The sequence below is a fragment of the Microtus oregoni genome, unplaced genomic scaffold (genome assembly GCF_018167655.1).
Source record: "Microtus oregoni isolate MIOR12 unplaced genomic scaffold, Mior012 000029F_ref0000214, whole genome shotgun sequence".
Lineage (NCBI taxonomy): Eukaryota > Metazoa > Chordata > Mammalia > Rodentia > Cricetidae > Microtus > Microtus oregoni.
The window spans coordinates 19,241,486-19,257,605 of NW_024543088.1; the positions used below are offsets into that span (position 1 = coordinate 19,241,486).

Here is a 16,120-nt window from a genome sequence, read left to right on the forward strand (position 1 = left end):
CTAGAATGTAACTAAATAAGCAGAGGGACTGCAGACAAAGATTCCCCATGGCCAAGAGGTTACCTGCCAGGGACTGAACCCTTTGGGGCTTTGGCCACTGTCTGGGGAGGAGGCTAGCACCCCCAGCTGAATCAGACTGCACGGTCTCTTTCTAGCATCCACTTTATTGTGACTTCTGGCCAGCCTGGTAGATGCAGTTCCAATCAAGTGTCTCTGAGCCGTAGTGCGTCCTCATGCCATGCTGTTGCTCAGCTGCATAGCAAAGTCCTGTACATGGTCCTTCAGGGTTTGGCGGGCATCTGCCTGTGCCCGCTTCTCTCGTGCCCGTTCCTGCTGCAGTTTGGTCAGTCGAAGCCTAAGCCGCTGCTCCCGCCGTTTGCAGGCTTGCAGCTGGCGCTGGGCCTTGTCCAGAGCATCAAGAGCCGCTTCAGCTCTCCTCTTCCAGAGCAGGGCACTCCCCACTTGGTAGCTGTGCTCATTCTGGATGTAGGCTCCAGCAGGTGGTGGCAGCCGTAACATGTAAGCAGACGGGGAGATAGGCCGAGGCTCAAGAGGGGAAGGGTGCCGCTCTGGTGAAGGCTGGGCACTACAGCCTGCTTCATCTGCTTGGGCACCCAGAGGGCCCAGAAGATCTGAGAAGGGGCTGTTAAGGCCAGGTTCCAGCCTTACAGCCGGGGATGCAGGCAGAGTGGCAGGTGCTGAGGCTTCTTCCACGGGGAAGCAGATGATGTTAGCAGGAATTGGGGAAAACGGAGTTGTGGGTCCTTGACCTTCAGAGCAGCTGGAAGGGAGACAGAAAGAAACTGACTAGCCAACTGAGGGCATGCCAGGCCCCTCTCATGTACCCATGTAGACTCCCTAACACCTTAGCCCCTTCACTGGGTTTAGGCAGCAAGACCGCTGTTTAGTGAAGATGCTGGCAATTGCAGTCCAGTCCCTCAGCCCTGGGGGGGAGGGTAGGGCATCCCCCTCCTGCACATACCGCTTCCTGCATCGCCGGAGCCGGCTGACATCAGGCAGGCCAGGTGGATAACCATGCCCCTTGGTCTTGGTTGTTCGACGTAACTTGGAGAAAGACTCAAATATGGTGGGGACTGCCCCTTCCTTCAGCCTGTGATACCCACTGTGGGGAAAAGCAGCCCAGATGAGCTGGAGAAAAAGGGCTGCCACTTCCCCTGGGGTCCCAACATAGGCCCCTAGCACTAGGGCTGAGGCTCTGAGGCACACTGCCAATAAATCTGAAGAATGCCATGCTCAGTGAAGTCAAACTAGTCTTCCCTGTGAACAGGCTTCCGGAGACAAGTGCAAAACCTCCACTCAGAGCCGGGAGAAGCAGGTGCTGAATACCTTTTCTCTTTGTGTGGAGACCAGAGGCCTTCCTCAATTATTCTCCACCTTTGTAAAGATTTCCTTTTTCTCCTTAAAACCACTTTGTTTAGATGTGGGGTGTTTTGCCATGCCTGTGACGTCAGGAAAGAGCACTGGGTCCCCTGAGCTAGAGTTTACTGTGTGAGCCACTGTGTGGATGATGGCAAATGAGCCCAGGTTGTGTGGAAGAAGTCGGTGCTCTTTGGTTTTTGAGACCGGGTTTCTCTGTGTACTCTGGAGCCTGTCCTGGAACCAGCTCTTGTAGACCAGGCTGGCCTCGAACTCACAAAGATCCACTGCCTCTGCCTCCCGAGTGCTGGGATTAAAGGTGTGCGCCACCACCGCCAGGCTTGACGCCAGCGGTCTTAACCTCTGAGCCACCTAGCCAGCCCTATTTATCTTAGGAGTCCGAATGTTTTGCTGCGTGTATGTATGTGTACCACCTGTGCCCTCACAGGGAGGAGGAAGGCAAGGGATCCCTTGGAGCTGGAATTGAACTCTGGTCCTCTGAAGAGTAACAAGTGCTCTAAACTGTTAAGCCATCTCTCCCGAGCACCCACCTTATTTTTTCATTTACTTAAATTGATTTGTTTTTAAGACAGTCTCTCCTTGAACATAGGGCTCAATAACTTAATCTAGACTAGCGAGCTGCTCAGTGAGCCCAGGGAACCCTTTGGTTTTGTCTTCTCCAGGCCTGGGATTAAAAAACAGGCAACCACACGTGGCTTTTTATTTGGGTATTGAATTTTTTTTTTTTTTTTGGTTTTTTTGAGACAGGGTTTCTCTGTGGTTTTGGAGCCTGTCCTGGAACTAGCTCTTGTAGACCAAGCTGGTCTTGAACTCATAGAGATCCGCCTGCCTCTGCCTCCCGAGTGCTGGGATTAAAGGCATGCGCCACCACCGCCCGGCCCTGGGTATTGAATTTGAATTCAAGTCCTCCCGCTTGCATACCAAGTCTACCAACGGGTCTATTTCCCCAACTGGGAAAGACGTTTTCTCTGATGCCACTGACACAGTGATCTTGGGGCCATGCTCTTCTGTACAGAATTGGGAAGGCACAGCACCCTTGGCAACAGGTCTGTCTGAGCATGCGAGCCAGTTGTTCACGGACCTCACCAGGGCATAGAGCAGCCCCGCTTAACCCACTGCTCTGATGCCTCACAACCCGTTCTAGCGTTGGCTGGCAGTAAGACCCACCTGATTCCCACCAGCTCAAAGCAGTTTTCCTCGAAGTGTTTGGAGCAGAAGTAGATGTATTCAGAGGCCGGGTCCCATAGGCCCTGGCCGCTGGGGTCCAGCCGCTGACAGTTGGCCAGCCACAAGCCGCGCCTGGGATTGTCTTTCTTGGGAAGTCTGCAGAGCCACAAAACCGTGAGCACCAGGATGCTGCAGCCTGCGATAAGGATGCCCAAGCTCCCCAGGCAAGACTGGCAGACCTCCCCACGGCCCTTTCCGATTACCACCCGCTAAGGGGAAACTGAGGACGAGAGGAGGAACGGGGCCTGCTCAGCATCACCTAGCAGGAAAGAGCCAGAGCTCCAAGTCCAAGGTAAGTAAGCGTCCAGACCCTTTTCTGTTGGAGTCGAGATCACTCGACCGCCCCTTTCACCCTCCCGCTCACAAGTTCAAGCCTCACTTCGACCTCAGGAAGGCGCCGTCTCCTGCGCGGCCTAAAGTGCCGCAACACCAGCGCCTGCGCATGTGAGCCCTCGCGTGCCACTACGCACGCGCGCTGACCTGTGGAAGGAGATGCCGCGGTTGCGAGTCTCACGCGTATCCCGAGTGCAGCAGCCGGCGGCGGAGCAGTGTCGCGGCATCTGGGGAAGAAGCGGGCACTGGGTCGTGGGCGGCAGTTGGGGGCAGACTGCCTTCACGCCCAGCCGCCACTCCTTCCAGCCCGACCTCGGCCCAGTCCCGTCCTAACTCGTTCTATAGACTCCCGTCAGCGGTACTCACGGTCTTGCCATTGCTGCGCCGCCGAAGTCTCGCGATGGGTGGGTCAATGCGGAAGTTGGTAGCGTAGGGACTCCGTAGCCGGTGGCGACTGCCCTCAAGGGGCGGGACCGGAAGAGGTCCTGGCGGGCGGGCCACCGGATGTTGTGGGAGTGCTGGAAGGTCGTTGCTCCCGAGATGCTTTAGGCTCCAGGAGCGGCTGTTCGAGCGCTCGTTTGCTCTGTTTGTTTCCAAGGTAACTGCTGAGCACTCGCCTTCGGGCGAAGCAGCCCGGGTGCGGTCTGTAGTGCTTCCTGAACTTCGTAAGCGGACACTCCAGTTGAAAAAAATCTACCCCCAAGACAAACCTGGGCTCTTGGCCTGAAAGAACCCCACCAAGGGCCAAAGGTGGCTCGGCACTTGCTGCCAACCCTGAGGATCTGAGTTTTGATTCCCTGGACCCACATGGTACAGGAGAGAAGCAAAGCCCAGTCCTCAGACCCTCACATATTGCACATGTGCATGCATACATATGCACAAGGTAAAATGTAAAGACAAAAAAAGAGCTCTTAGGGTAACGGAATTAACTGCGTAAGCAGAGGGGCTGCCAACACGCCCAAGAGATTAGATGCCACAGGTCTGCGCCCGCTGGAATTTTACCACTATCTCAAGAGAATCCTGGCACTCCCAGCTGGGCCTGACAACAGGATCTCTTTCTGGCTTCTACTTTATTATGACATCTGGAAGTACTGGTGGGTCCATTTTAGAGCAGGGTTCTTTAAATCAAGCCCAGTGCACAGCACTTACTTCCAGACCATCCAGGAAGGAGGTCGAGAGGTGACCCGGTACAATGTGGGGACATAGGCTGGGTAGGCCGTTTAGGTCCCCCAGCTGGGGAGGAAAGCTAATGAAGAGGCTACGTGTTAGAACCTGACTTTCTATAGCGCGGTTGGGGCCCGAGCTGAACTCTGCTTCTTAGCCCTCTCACAAGGCAGGGTGAAACCACTTCCATGCTATTCGCACATGGTGTGAGGGACTTATTCTTCACTGTAAAATAACGTGTGTTGCCTGAATTCCCTTACCTACTTAGAAGCTTTAACTGAGCACACAGACATAGCTATTAATGTCTTAGAGAAAACAAATGTATTTGCTCCAGAGGTGTTCACTAGTTGACTAACTGGCTCTTCCAAGAAAGGCCGGTATCTAGACAGGGAACTTTGTTTTGTTTTGTTTTTTTGTTTTAATTTTTTTTTTAAAAAAAGTACTGTATGCAATAAAGAATGTTAACAGAGGGGAGGACATAAAGATATGGCTGCCAGCACACAGCTGCACTCAGTATTCTCCCTTTCCAGCCTCTGATTTTGCAGAATCCACAGCCATCTCTTCAGAACCCTTTGCCACGGCTGCCAGGTCTGCGGGCCTCAGAGAACACCTCTCCATACTTTCTCATAAACCCATGTATAAACCTCTCTGGCATTCGTGAGGCTGAACTTGTGTTTTAGGCGAGCCCAGGCCTCTGCAGGGCAGTGGTATAGCTCAGCATGCACATGGCCTGCTATACTTTGACCAGGTCTCCCCCAGGGAGCACAGAGCGGGACTGGTAGTTAATGCCCACCTACAGAAAAAGGAAAATATGGTGAAGTTTATATTGGCCTTATAAATGACAGCTTGTTAAAAGTTGAGAACCGTGGACCCACTTCAAACTGCAAAAACTAGCATATTTTTGGAAATCACTAACATTTAACATTCTTTAACCCTTGAAATTTTCATGTTTCAGATTCACCCAAACAAACATAAAAATCATTAAGATTGTATGTGCTTGAATCACTAATATCAAAATAGAAATAGGTGGGACCAGTGAAAGCATTACACACCCTTACAATACAACACATGAAAAGAACAAGAACTCTATCCTGGTATACAGATAAGGTATAGTTATATATACAGAAAATGGAAGCCGGGCAGTGGTGGCACAGGCTTTTGATTCCAGGATTCGGGAGGCAGAGACAGGCAGATCTCTGTGAGTTAGAGACCAGCCTGGTCTACAGAGTGAGTTCCAGGGCAGGCTCCAAAGCTACAGAAAAACCCTGTCTTTTAAAAAGAGAAAGAAAGAAAGAAAGAAAGAGAGAAAGAAAGAGAAAAGAAAAAGTGGAGAAAAAATATACTTATGTGTAAAAAACATCTATTGTAATAGTAAACTCAGGCCAAGACTGTGTTGGAACCAAAAGAGGACAAGCATGTGGGAATGTGCCCAGTAGAACCCTTTCCCCTGTGAGCACACAGCCGTTACCAAGCCGGCTAGCACTTGAAAGGAGCAGGGAGAAAGGCACTGGGATTTTAGCCTCATGGACAAGTGTCCTCTCCCAACTTCAAGACCAAGCCACCTGGCCCTTCCAGGAGCAATGCTGCCAGCTTTCTGAGTTTCCATGGCCTTTGGATGCAGATGTGCCTAAGGTCCTCGTGCTTCCTTCCCTAGCCTTCCCATAAGACAAGAGTAAAGCCCGGCCTGAAAAGACTTCCTTCTTAAATTCAGACAATGCATTTGTCCTGATTCCCTTATTTAGTCAGAAGGAAGAATCCTCACTGCCACCCAACAGTACCTGAATAGCGAGATATGATATGCCTTGACTATGCCCAGAATACTCCTTGCTCTCTAAGGAAAAGACAGCTGCAGGAGAGAAGAGGACTTTAGCTTCCTAGTCTTCCATGCAGTTTTAATATTGTGCCGTATTTTCATAATTTAAGATACTCTAATTTTTGTCTTTTTCTGAAACAGGGTTATTGTTGTCTAGGCTAGCATCAAATTCACTATGTAGCCAAGGGTGTCTTTGAACTCCTGATCTACTTGCCTTTAGCTCCCTAGTCGTGGGATTGCAGATATGTGTCACCATGTCCAGTTAAAAATTAAAATACTTTAAACATGGGAACGCGTGCTTTTCTAAGTCACACTGAAACTGACAAAGAATGTGAGGAGCGATGGCTTAGTGGTTAAGGGTACCAGAGCTGCTTTTGCAGAGGACCTGGGTTCTATTTCTTACACCCATGTGGCAGCTCAGAACCATCTGTAATTCCAGTGCCAGGGGATCCTGTAGTAATAAGAGTGGCCTGGCTAGCTTATGCCCCGAAATAATTACACAGAAACTGTATTCTTTTAAACACTGCTTGGCCCTTTAGCTCTAGCCCTTACTGGCTAATTCTGATATCCCGATCAACCCATCCCTAATAATCTGTGAGCACCGGTCTTAGTGAGCACCGGTCTTACCGGGAATATTCTAGCCTACGTCCATCCTGGGTCGGAGCTTCATCGCATGTGACTGCCCGGGAGCAGACAGCATTGTGTCTCTGCTCCAGAGCACAGAGCTGTCAAGTCTGAGCTCACTTCCTCTTCCTCCCAGCATTCTGTTCTGTTTACTCCACCCACCTATGTTCTAAGGTATGAGCCCAAGCAGTTTGTTTATTACTTAACCAATGAAATCAACAGATTGATATATGACACTCCCACATCAGGATCCAACATCCTCTTCTGAACTCCAAGAGACGAGGTGTACCTCTCTCCAGTCAGACAATAGTCCTGAATTCACCTCCTAGATCTCCCAAGCCTTATCTAAAGCCTTCAGCATTCCTTGGCATTTTCATATCCCATCCCACCCCCAGTCCTCAGGAAATACAGACAAACTAACCGCTCCCTAAAAAGCACTCTCGTTAAAATGTCACAGGAACTTCACATGCAGAGAGGGCTTAGGTCAGTCCCATGCATGCTCCCTAGCTGTGGTAGAGTCTGTGAGCTCCCAGGAGCTCAAGTCAACTGTCTCTATGGGCTCCCCCTCATGTCCTTGAGCCCCCTTGTTCATACAATCCCTCTTGCCTCTTCAACAGGACCCCCAGAGCTCTGCCCAGTGCTTGGCTGTGGGTCTCTGCATCTGCTTCCATCAGTTACTGGATCGTTGCTCTCTGATGACAATTAGAGTAGTCACCAGTCTTATTACAGGGGAAGGCCAGTTCAGGTACCTTCTCCACTATTGCTAGGGGTCTTAGTTGGGGTCATCCTTGTGGGTTCCTGGAAGTTTCTCTGGCATTAGGTTTCTCCCTAACCCCAAAATGCCTCCCCATCAAGGTATCTCTTTTATTACTCCCCCCATCCCACCCCCAACTGACCCAACTCAATCCCTCTGCCCCCAGTTTACCCAGGAGATCTCATCAATTTCCCTTTCCTAGGGAAACCCATGTGTCCTTTTTAGGGTCCTCTTTGTTACCTAGGTTTTCTGGGGCTGTGGAATGTAGCCTGGTTATCTTTTACTTTACACCTAATATCCACCCACTTATAAGTGAGTATATACCATGTTTGTCTTTCTGGGTTTGGGTTACCTCACTCGGGATGATTTTTTTTTTCTAGTTCTATTCATTTGCCTGCAAATTTCATGATGCTTTTTTTAACCACTGAGTAGCACTCCATTGTGTAAATGTACCACATTTTCTTTATCTATTTGTCAGTTTAGAGGCATCGAGGTTGTTTCCAGGTTCTGGCTATTACAAATAATGCTGCTATTAACATATTTAAGTGTCCTTGTGTTATGATTTAGCATCCTTTGAGTATATGCCCAAGATTGGTATAGCTAGGTCCTGAGGTAGATTGATTCTCAACTTTCTGAATAACCACCATACCAATTTCCAAAGTGGCTGTACAAGTTTTTACTCCCACCAGCAGTGGAGGAGTGTTCCTCTTATTTCACATCTTTTTTTTTTAAATATTCATTTATTTATTTATTATGTATACAATATTCTTTCTACATGTATGCCTGCAGGCCAGAAGAGGGCACCAGACCTCATTACAGATGGTTGTGAGCCACCATGTGGTTGCCGGGAATTGAACTCAAGACCTTTGGAAGAGCAGGCAATGCTCTTAACCGCTGAGCCATCTCTCCAGCCCCCTCACATCTTTTTCAACATAAGCTCATTCATGTTTTTTGAGCTTAGCCATTCTAAGAGGGATAAGATGGTATCTCAGAGTCATTTTGATTTGCATTTCCCTGATGGCTAAGGATATCAACTTGTCATCTTATTAGTGGTGCTGATGATGAACATAAGGTTCTCCCAAAAGAGCTTCTTTTGTGTCATTAGAAGATACAACTAAATCAAGAAATTCTCAAAACAGTAAAGCTGTTAGGATGATCTTCTTTGTCTTGTTAACATAGGGTAGTGCAGCAATGGCAGATAAAAGAGAGGGACTCATAATCAAGAAAACTTAAGAGGGGCTAGAGAAATGGCTTGGCAGTTAACAGAACTTAACTGCTCTTGCAAAGGATCCAAGTTCATTTCCCTGCATTCATATGGCAACTCACACCTGTTTGCAACTCCAATTCCAAGGAATCAAGCCTCCATGAGCACCAAGCATTTATGATGCACATTGCACACACATACATGCAAGCCAAACATTTACACCCTTAAAATAAAGCAAACTTTAAACATGTGTAAGAGTCTGGGAGACAGATTGACTGCTGAAGTGCTTGGCCAAGCACAAGGGGTGACTTTGATTCTCCCAGGTAATAAAGACTGAGCTTGGTGGTGCTCACCTGTAACGCCTGTGCTTGGGGGAGGTGGATCCCTAGGGCTTTGCAGTCAGTTTAGCCTGTTTGGCAAGTTCTCAGGCAGTGAGAGACACAAGGTCTAGAAAAAAAAAGGTGACTCCTGTGTCCTGGTCCTAGTAAAATTTAAAATAAGAGTCTTTCTTTCTTTCTTTCTTTCTTTCTTTCCAAACTGGGTCATACTGTATAGCCTTGGAGATTGCCTTGAGTCTCAGAAGGGACTTGGGATTTTTAAACTGTATTGAGATTATAGAAGTCTACCGGGACTTTAGAAGTTGGACTAACTACCCTTTCTATTATGATACAGCCATGGAAGTGGGATGTGGTGGTTTGAATGAGAATGGTGCCCATAGGCTTACATATTTGAAGGCTTGCTCTCCAGCGGTGGAACATGTGGGAAGTGTGATAATGTCAGTTTAGCTAAACTCAGGCAGCTTGGCACAACCGTGGGGAGCTTTTTATCATTGGATTATTTGAGGTGGGAGACCCACCCTAAATCTGGACTACATTTTCTAGTGGCAGTCTACATACAGGAACAGGAAGAAGGAAGTGTTGGCTTTTTGCCTGCTTGCCCTCATCCTCACTGGCAAGTTCGTCTCTTCTGTTCCTATTGTATATTGGAAACAACAGTGAGTTTTCCCTAAAGGAGGTACCAGGAAGATAATATCCCTCTGGGCCCTCTAGTAGTTAGTTGCCTCTAGATCTATAACCAGATTAAAAGCTAAACAGGTTCCTAGAGGGGAGGCAGAAAGTGAAGTCCATGAGGAGGTGCACTACGCTACTAAAGGACTTAATCCATTTGCTAATTCATTCAAGCAGAAGTCTAGAGAATATGTTTGGGAATGGAAAAGTGTGTAAAACTAGATCAGGCTGAGTTTATTAATATGGACCCACTGAGGGAGATTCTAGCTTATTAAGGAAGCTTGCATGGTTAAATCCCTTTCCCCGGTCCTTCTCCAGAGGGACCTACTTCCTTTCACAAGGGTAACTGTACACTGGAGGAAAGGAAACAATCAGACTTTTCAGGGCCTATTGAATACTGGTTCTGAATTGATGCTGATTCTGGGAGACCCTAAAAAGCATTGTAACATCGAGGTAAAGTAGGGGTTTAGGGAGGTCAGGTTATTAATGGAGTTTTGACTGAAGTTTTGATTCACAATGGGCTCAGGGAGACCTCAACTTACCCTGTAGTTATTTTGCCAATATTAGAATGTATAATTGGTACAAACATAATCAGAAGTTGGCAGATTACCACATTAGTTCCCTGACCTGTGGAATGAGGGATATTGTGGTTGGAAAGGCTAAATGGAGGCCGTTGGAATCACCTCTTCCGAGGAACACAGTGAATTAGAGACAATATCACATTCCAGGAAGAACTGCATAAATTAGTGCCACCATCAAGAACTTGAAAGATGGAGGAGGGAGGTCCCACCACATCTCCCTTTCACTCTGCTAACTGGTCAGCACAGAAGACTGATGGATTGTGAAGAATGACAGTTGACTATATAAAAAAAAAAAACCTATCAAGTAGTGACCAATTGCAATTGCTGTACCAGACGCGGTGTCCTGACTTGAGCGGATTAACACATCTGGTACATGATATGCAGCTATGGATCTAGCAGATGCCTTTTTTCTTAGTAACTGTTTGTAAGGACTGCCAGAAACTTTGCTTTTAGTTGGCAAGGCTAACAGTATGCATTTACAATTTTACCTCAAGGATACATTAACTCTGCAGCCCTGTGTCATAACTTCATTCGAAGGGATCTTGATCATCTGTCTTTTCCACGAAATGTCACATTGGTGCACTTTATTGATGACATTGTGCTGATTGGACCAAGTAAGAAGGAGGTAGCATCTGCTTTGGACTTGCTGGTAACAGTAACAAATATGTACATAAGAAGATGGGAAATAAATCCAACCAAAATTCAAGGGCCTTCTACCTCAGGGAAATTCTTAGGAGTCCAGTGGTGTGGGACACACAGAGATATTCCTTCCAAGGTGAAGGACAAGTTATTACACCTGGCCCCTCCCACAACTAAGAATGAAGCACAATGTTTAGTGGGCCCATTTGGATTCTGGAGACAGAACATTCCTCACTTGGGTGTGGTATACCAGCCCATACACCCAGTAACTCAGAAAGCTGCTAGATTTGTGTGGAGCCTGAACAGAGGCTTTTCAATGGGTCCAGACTGCTGTTCAGGCTTCTCCACCACTTGGACCACATGACTCAGCAGACCCCTTTGGTACTTGAGGTGTCAGTGGCAGACAGGGATGCTGTTTGGAGCCTTTGGCAGGTCCCTGGAGGTGAGCCACAGAGGAGACCTTTGGGATTTGGGAGCAGAGCTCTACCGTCATCTGCAGACAACTACTCTCTACCTTTGAGTGACAGCTCTTTGTAGGAGAATGCGAATAAATTAACCCCACTCTCACTTAGAATTTTTTTTTTGTTTTGTTTTTTCGAGACAGGGTTTCTCTGTGGTTTTGGAGCCTGTCCTGGAACTAGCTCTTGTAGACCAGGCTGGTCTTGAACTCACAAAGATCCGCCTGCCTCTGCCTCCCAAGTGCTGGGATTAAAGGCGTGTGCCATCACCACCAGGCCTAACTCAGAATTAAGTATAACAAGGGATTCTTTATTTAAGAGGGATTCAGATCACAGTCTTCTGCACAAACAGGGAACAGGAACTGAATCTAGCATCCAGGCGAGAGAGCAGAGAGAGAGTGGGCGCATGAGCACATACCTTTTTGATACTCAAGGCCACACCCAACCTGGTCCAACCTCTTAAAGACCATTGGCTGAAGGAGGTTCCCCATAACCTTCCCCTTTGTCTAAATAAGAGTTCCAAACCCAATACAAAACTATATACAATAAGAACAGATATCAAGTATAAAAATTAGAATTACAACCAGCATAAACAATTAAGAATTATATGCTAAATGTTTCAATAATTATTCTATCCTAAGGAGTCTAAGTCTTGTATTGGAAATGGCTTGGCTAAGTCATAAGAAGAAAGTAACTACGACTATCTAGTCTTTAACCCCATCAAAGACCTGAGAAGGGAGATAATATCACTTGAGTAGGTAGGAAGTGCAAGCAAGCAGCTTCCAAAATGTACAATAAATGACAGAGACAACTGGCTACCTGGGCAATCACCCAAAGTCTCATTTGTAACATTGTAGCAACCAACTTTGGCTAAGGCCTAGAGTAACTGACAGACCATTTTCAGAGGCAGGAAATTTTTCAAAACCTTCTCACTGTTTTAGCAAGATTTAGCAGTCTTTTTTTCTTGTATCCTGCTTGTCCAGTTAGGACACTGTACATTTTGTCAGCGGTTGAGGCATGAGCAGTTCCTTGCCCAAAGACCAGTTGTGCCAGGAAGAAAACAAGCTCCAAGTGGAGTGTCTTCATTGCTCAACATTCTCTTGAGAATAGATTGGTGCTGCCAGGAGCAATTATGTCTCAAGTCGACAGAACCCTAAGCCATATTCTACAGTTCTTTGAAGTGGTTGAAGATTACCTATCTATACAGAATACAATCTCTATGCATCTAAAGAGCCTGATTAGTCTAACTATAAGTATGACAAACATGGATGACTATTGACCTATAATACTTAGTACCTGTATAGCTTAAAGACTAAGATTTTATATTAGATATTAAACAATCTTTAAACAACTATGCAGCAAATGAGGAGAATTTCCTCAAAATGTAAACAATGTATAACTATCTTTACCAGAAATGTATAGTGCAATATGATAAACATATCCTAAAATTGTATCAATATACAAAATGTTTTAAGTAGAGGTGTCTGCCATTGTGGCGGCTCTGAGACTGCAGCCTGGCACCACAAGCTTAGGTGGGTATAGCCACGCCGATTTTTACTATCCTTGCTTTTTTATTTTACATCTTGTAATCACAGGATTAGGAGAACTTCTGAATCCTCTCTTTTCTTAAAAGCCATGTATTGGGCTGGAGAGATGGCTCAGTGGTTAAGAGCATTGCCTGCTCTTCCAAATGTCCTGAGTTCAATTCCCAGTAACCACATGGTGGCTCACAACTATCTGTAATGAGGTCTGGTGCCCTCTTCTGGCCTGCAGACATACAGACAAAATATTGTATACATAATAAATAAATAAATTATTATTATTTTTTAAAAAAGCCATGTATTTATCCATATAGGCTACTTGGTTCATGGATCAATTAGCCTCTCGGCATTTTTAGTCACCAGCTCTGGGCACTGACTGTAGGATATACATACCCCTTTTAAACTTTCTTTGTCTCCTGCCTTTCCTGGCTCCACCACACAGCGTGGGTCAGACTCAGTTGGCTACAGCGTGTGTGCATGGACTGCCACAATCTCAGTGGTAACCTAGGCCAAACGCCACATTCCCTTTACTCTTCCCACCCGATCAGCAGCAGTAGAGGCTGCGATGTTGATCACAGGACCACCACTTGCAGAGGCGAAGGTGAGCCCTCACTTTGATCTCCCCAAGACCCAGAGCAGCCTGAAGGCGGCAGCAGATATACCGCCAGCGCAGGGGCGGGAATATAATATTTACAAACTCTAAATATCTTTGCCTTTGTTTCTGCTCCACTTTAGCTCCTCTAGCTATCAAAATACATTCAAGCAACTGTACCACTAGTTGAATGCTCTTTCCTTGTCCCATATTTACAACCATTTACAGTTTTACTCCTGATTTTCCCCCACCTTTCTCTTTCCTTTTTTACTATCTTCTGTTTATTTCCGAGTGCTCATTAGTCACCCCTCCACCTGTGGTGCAATTTTCTTGCGGGGTTCCTCATGTACTCCCTTGTACACCTGGCCACACTTCTGTGCATTTCAGGGTAAATTGGTCAACCCCACGTTGGGGACCAGACATAGGAGAATGTGAATAAATTAATTCCACATTAATTCAGAATTAAGTATAACAAGTATAACAAGGGATTCTTTATTTAGGGAGACTCACAGATCACAGTCCTCTGCACAAACAGGGAACAGGAACCGAATCCAACATCCAGGTGAGAGAGCAGAGAGAGAGAGAGATCATGGGTGCAGGTGTGCAGGAGCACACACCTTTTTGATATTCAAGGCCATGTCCAACCTGGTCCAGCCTCTCAAAGGTCATTGGCTGAAGGAGGTTCCCCATCAGTTCTTGTCCTGCTATTGGGCCTTAGTGGAAACTGAACCTTTGACAATGGGTCACCAAGTTACCATGCAACCTGAGCTGCTCATTGTGATCTGGGTATCATCTGACCCATCAAGCCATAAAGAAGGACGCACACAGCAGCACTCTATGGCAAGCAAACTGAAGTGATATAGGTGTGATCAGGCCCAGGCAGGTCCTGAAGACACAAGGAAGTTGCATGAAGAAGTTGCCCAAATGCCTATGTTTTCTATGCCAGCTACAATGCTGTCTGCTTCCAGCATGCACCTGTAGCCTCATGGGCTGTGCCCTATGGTTAGTTGACAAAAAAAGAAGACTAGGGCCTGGTTCACTGATAGTTCTGAATGCTATGCAGGCACCAACCAGAAGTGGACAGCTGCAGCATTATAACCTCTTTCTGGACAACCTGAAGGCTACACATCTTCACTGTGGGCAGAACTTCAGGCAGTACACATGGTCATACATTTTGTTGGAAGGAGAAATGACCAGATGTGTGATTGTTCACAGGCTGTAGGCAATGGATTGTCTGGATGGTCAGGGACTTGGAAAGAGCATGACTGGAAAATTGGTACGAAAGATTTTTGGAGAAGAAGTGTGTAAATAGATCTCTCTAAAAGGGTGAAGGATGTGAAGATACTTGTGTCCCATGTAAACGCTCATCAAAGGTGACTTCAGCTGAGAAGTTCAGTAATTAAGTAGGATGACCCATGCTGTGGACAGTCAGTCTCTTCCCCAACATCTCTGCCATTGACCAATGGGCCCCCGAAGGGGATCATGATATCAGAGATGGGATTTATGCATGGTCTGAGGACATGGACTCCCACTCAGCAAGACTAATCTGACTGCAGCTGCGGCTGAGTGCCCATCTGCCAGAGATCAACACAGTCCCTAACCTGGCACCTTTCCCAGGATGACCAGCCAGCAATCTGGCGGCAGGTTGACTACACTGGGCCACTTCCTCTGTGGGAAGGCAATGCTTTGTCCTTACTGAAGTAGATACTTATTCTGGTTATGGATTTGCCTTTCCACATAATGATTCTGCCAAATTACACCCACGTGCCCGTGGCCATGTCAGAGGAGCAGCAGATGGCAATGGACTTCAGGGGATCGACCCACTAGAAAACAAAACTTTGATCAGTGAATCCTGGATAGGCAAGAAGACCCTTGGACTTGCAGCTCCAGAATACTTCTTGCTATTGCTCTGTCTTTGTGTGTTTACTGCTGCCATTTTTCTCTGGTATCTGACATGGTATGGATGGGCATGGGGAGACAGACCCCACTGCCCTTAATGCAGTATAACCATCTCTTGGACAAAGCTCATTCTACTGGGCGTTTTTAACCTGTGGATTATTATGAAGATGATTTCCTCATAAGTGGTATTGTTTAACTGAAGCAATAATTTTATATAATAATAGTGTCAGTTAAAATAGGATTTTGATGATTGAAGGTTTTTAGTAAATATAGTAAAGAATTTTGATAAAGGTTAGTTTAGTGGAAAAATTAGCATAGGTAAAGGTAGGATAAAATGTTGTCCCTGCCTCTGATAAAATAGAGGCTGCAGAGGATAAAAAATAAAACAAGGAGCTGGGCGGTGGTGGTGCACGCCTTTAATCCCCGCACTTGGGCAGGCGGATCTCTGTGAGTTCGAGGCCAGCCTAGTCTATAAGAGCTAGTTCTAGGACAGGCTCCAAAGCTACAGAGAAACCCTGTCTCCAAAACCCAAAAATAAATAAATAAATAAATAAATGAAACAAGGAAATGTGCCACAGCTAGAACACTTGAATTTCTATTGAGGAGTCATATAGGCTGTGGCTAAAGTTAAAGAATAAGAAAAACATTTGAGTTTCAGAAGCTCAGCTCACTTATATTCTTTTAATCTTTTTTTTTTTGAGACAGGGTTTCTCTGTGTAATAGCCCTGGCTGTCCTGGAACTAGCTCTTTTAGACCAGGCTGGTCTCAGACTCACAGAGATCTGCCTGCTTCTGCCTCCCAAGTGCTGGGATTAAAGGAGTGTGTCACCACCACCAGGCTATATTCTTTTAATCTTAATGTTGGGAGATGTGTTTCCATGTTTCAG

The 16,120-nt window shown here is 46.5% G+C and overlaps 1 protein-coding gene across 4 annotated transcripts; it reads right to left on the reverse strand.

The window, feature by feature from the left end:
• Nucleotides 1–63: 63 nt before the first annotated feature.
• Nucleotides 64–3,397, reverse strand: Thap7 (THAP domain containing 7). Of its 4 annotated transcripts, none has more exons than XM_041677956.1 (5): nt 3,325–3,396; nt 3,106–3,185; nt 2,566–2,721; nt 983–1,123; nt 64–781 (listed from the first exon to the last, which is right to left on the reverse strand). In XM_041677956.1, the coding sequence occupies exons 2-5, from the start codon at nt 3,183–3,185 to the stop codon at nt 232–234; spliced, it is 927 nt and encodes a 308-aa protein (XP_041533890.1). In that variant the 5' UTR covers nt 3,325–3,396; the 3' UTR covers nt 64–231. The 4 variants fall into 4 exon arrangements, with proteins under 4 accessions (XP_041533890.1, XP_041533891.1, XP_041533893.1 ...); XM_041677957.1 differs by lacking the exon at nt 3,325–3,396 and adding an exon at nt 3,293–3,307; XM_041677959.1 differs by lacking the exon at nt 983–1,123 and having other exon boundaries at nt 3,325–3,397.
• Nucleotides 3,398–16,120: the final 12,723 nt, after the last annotated feature.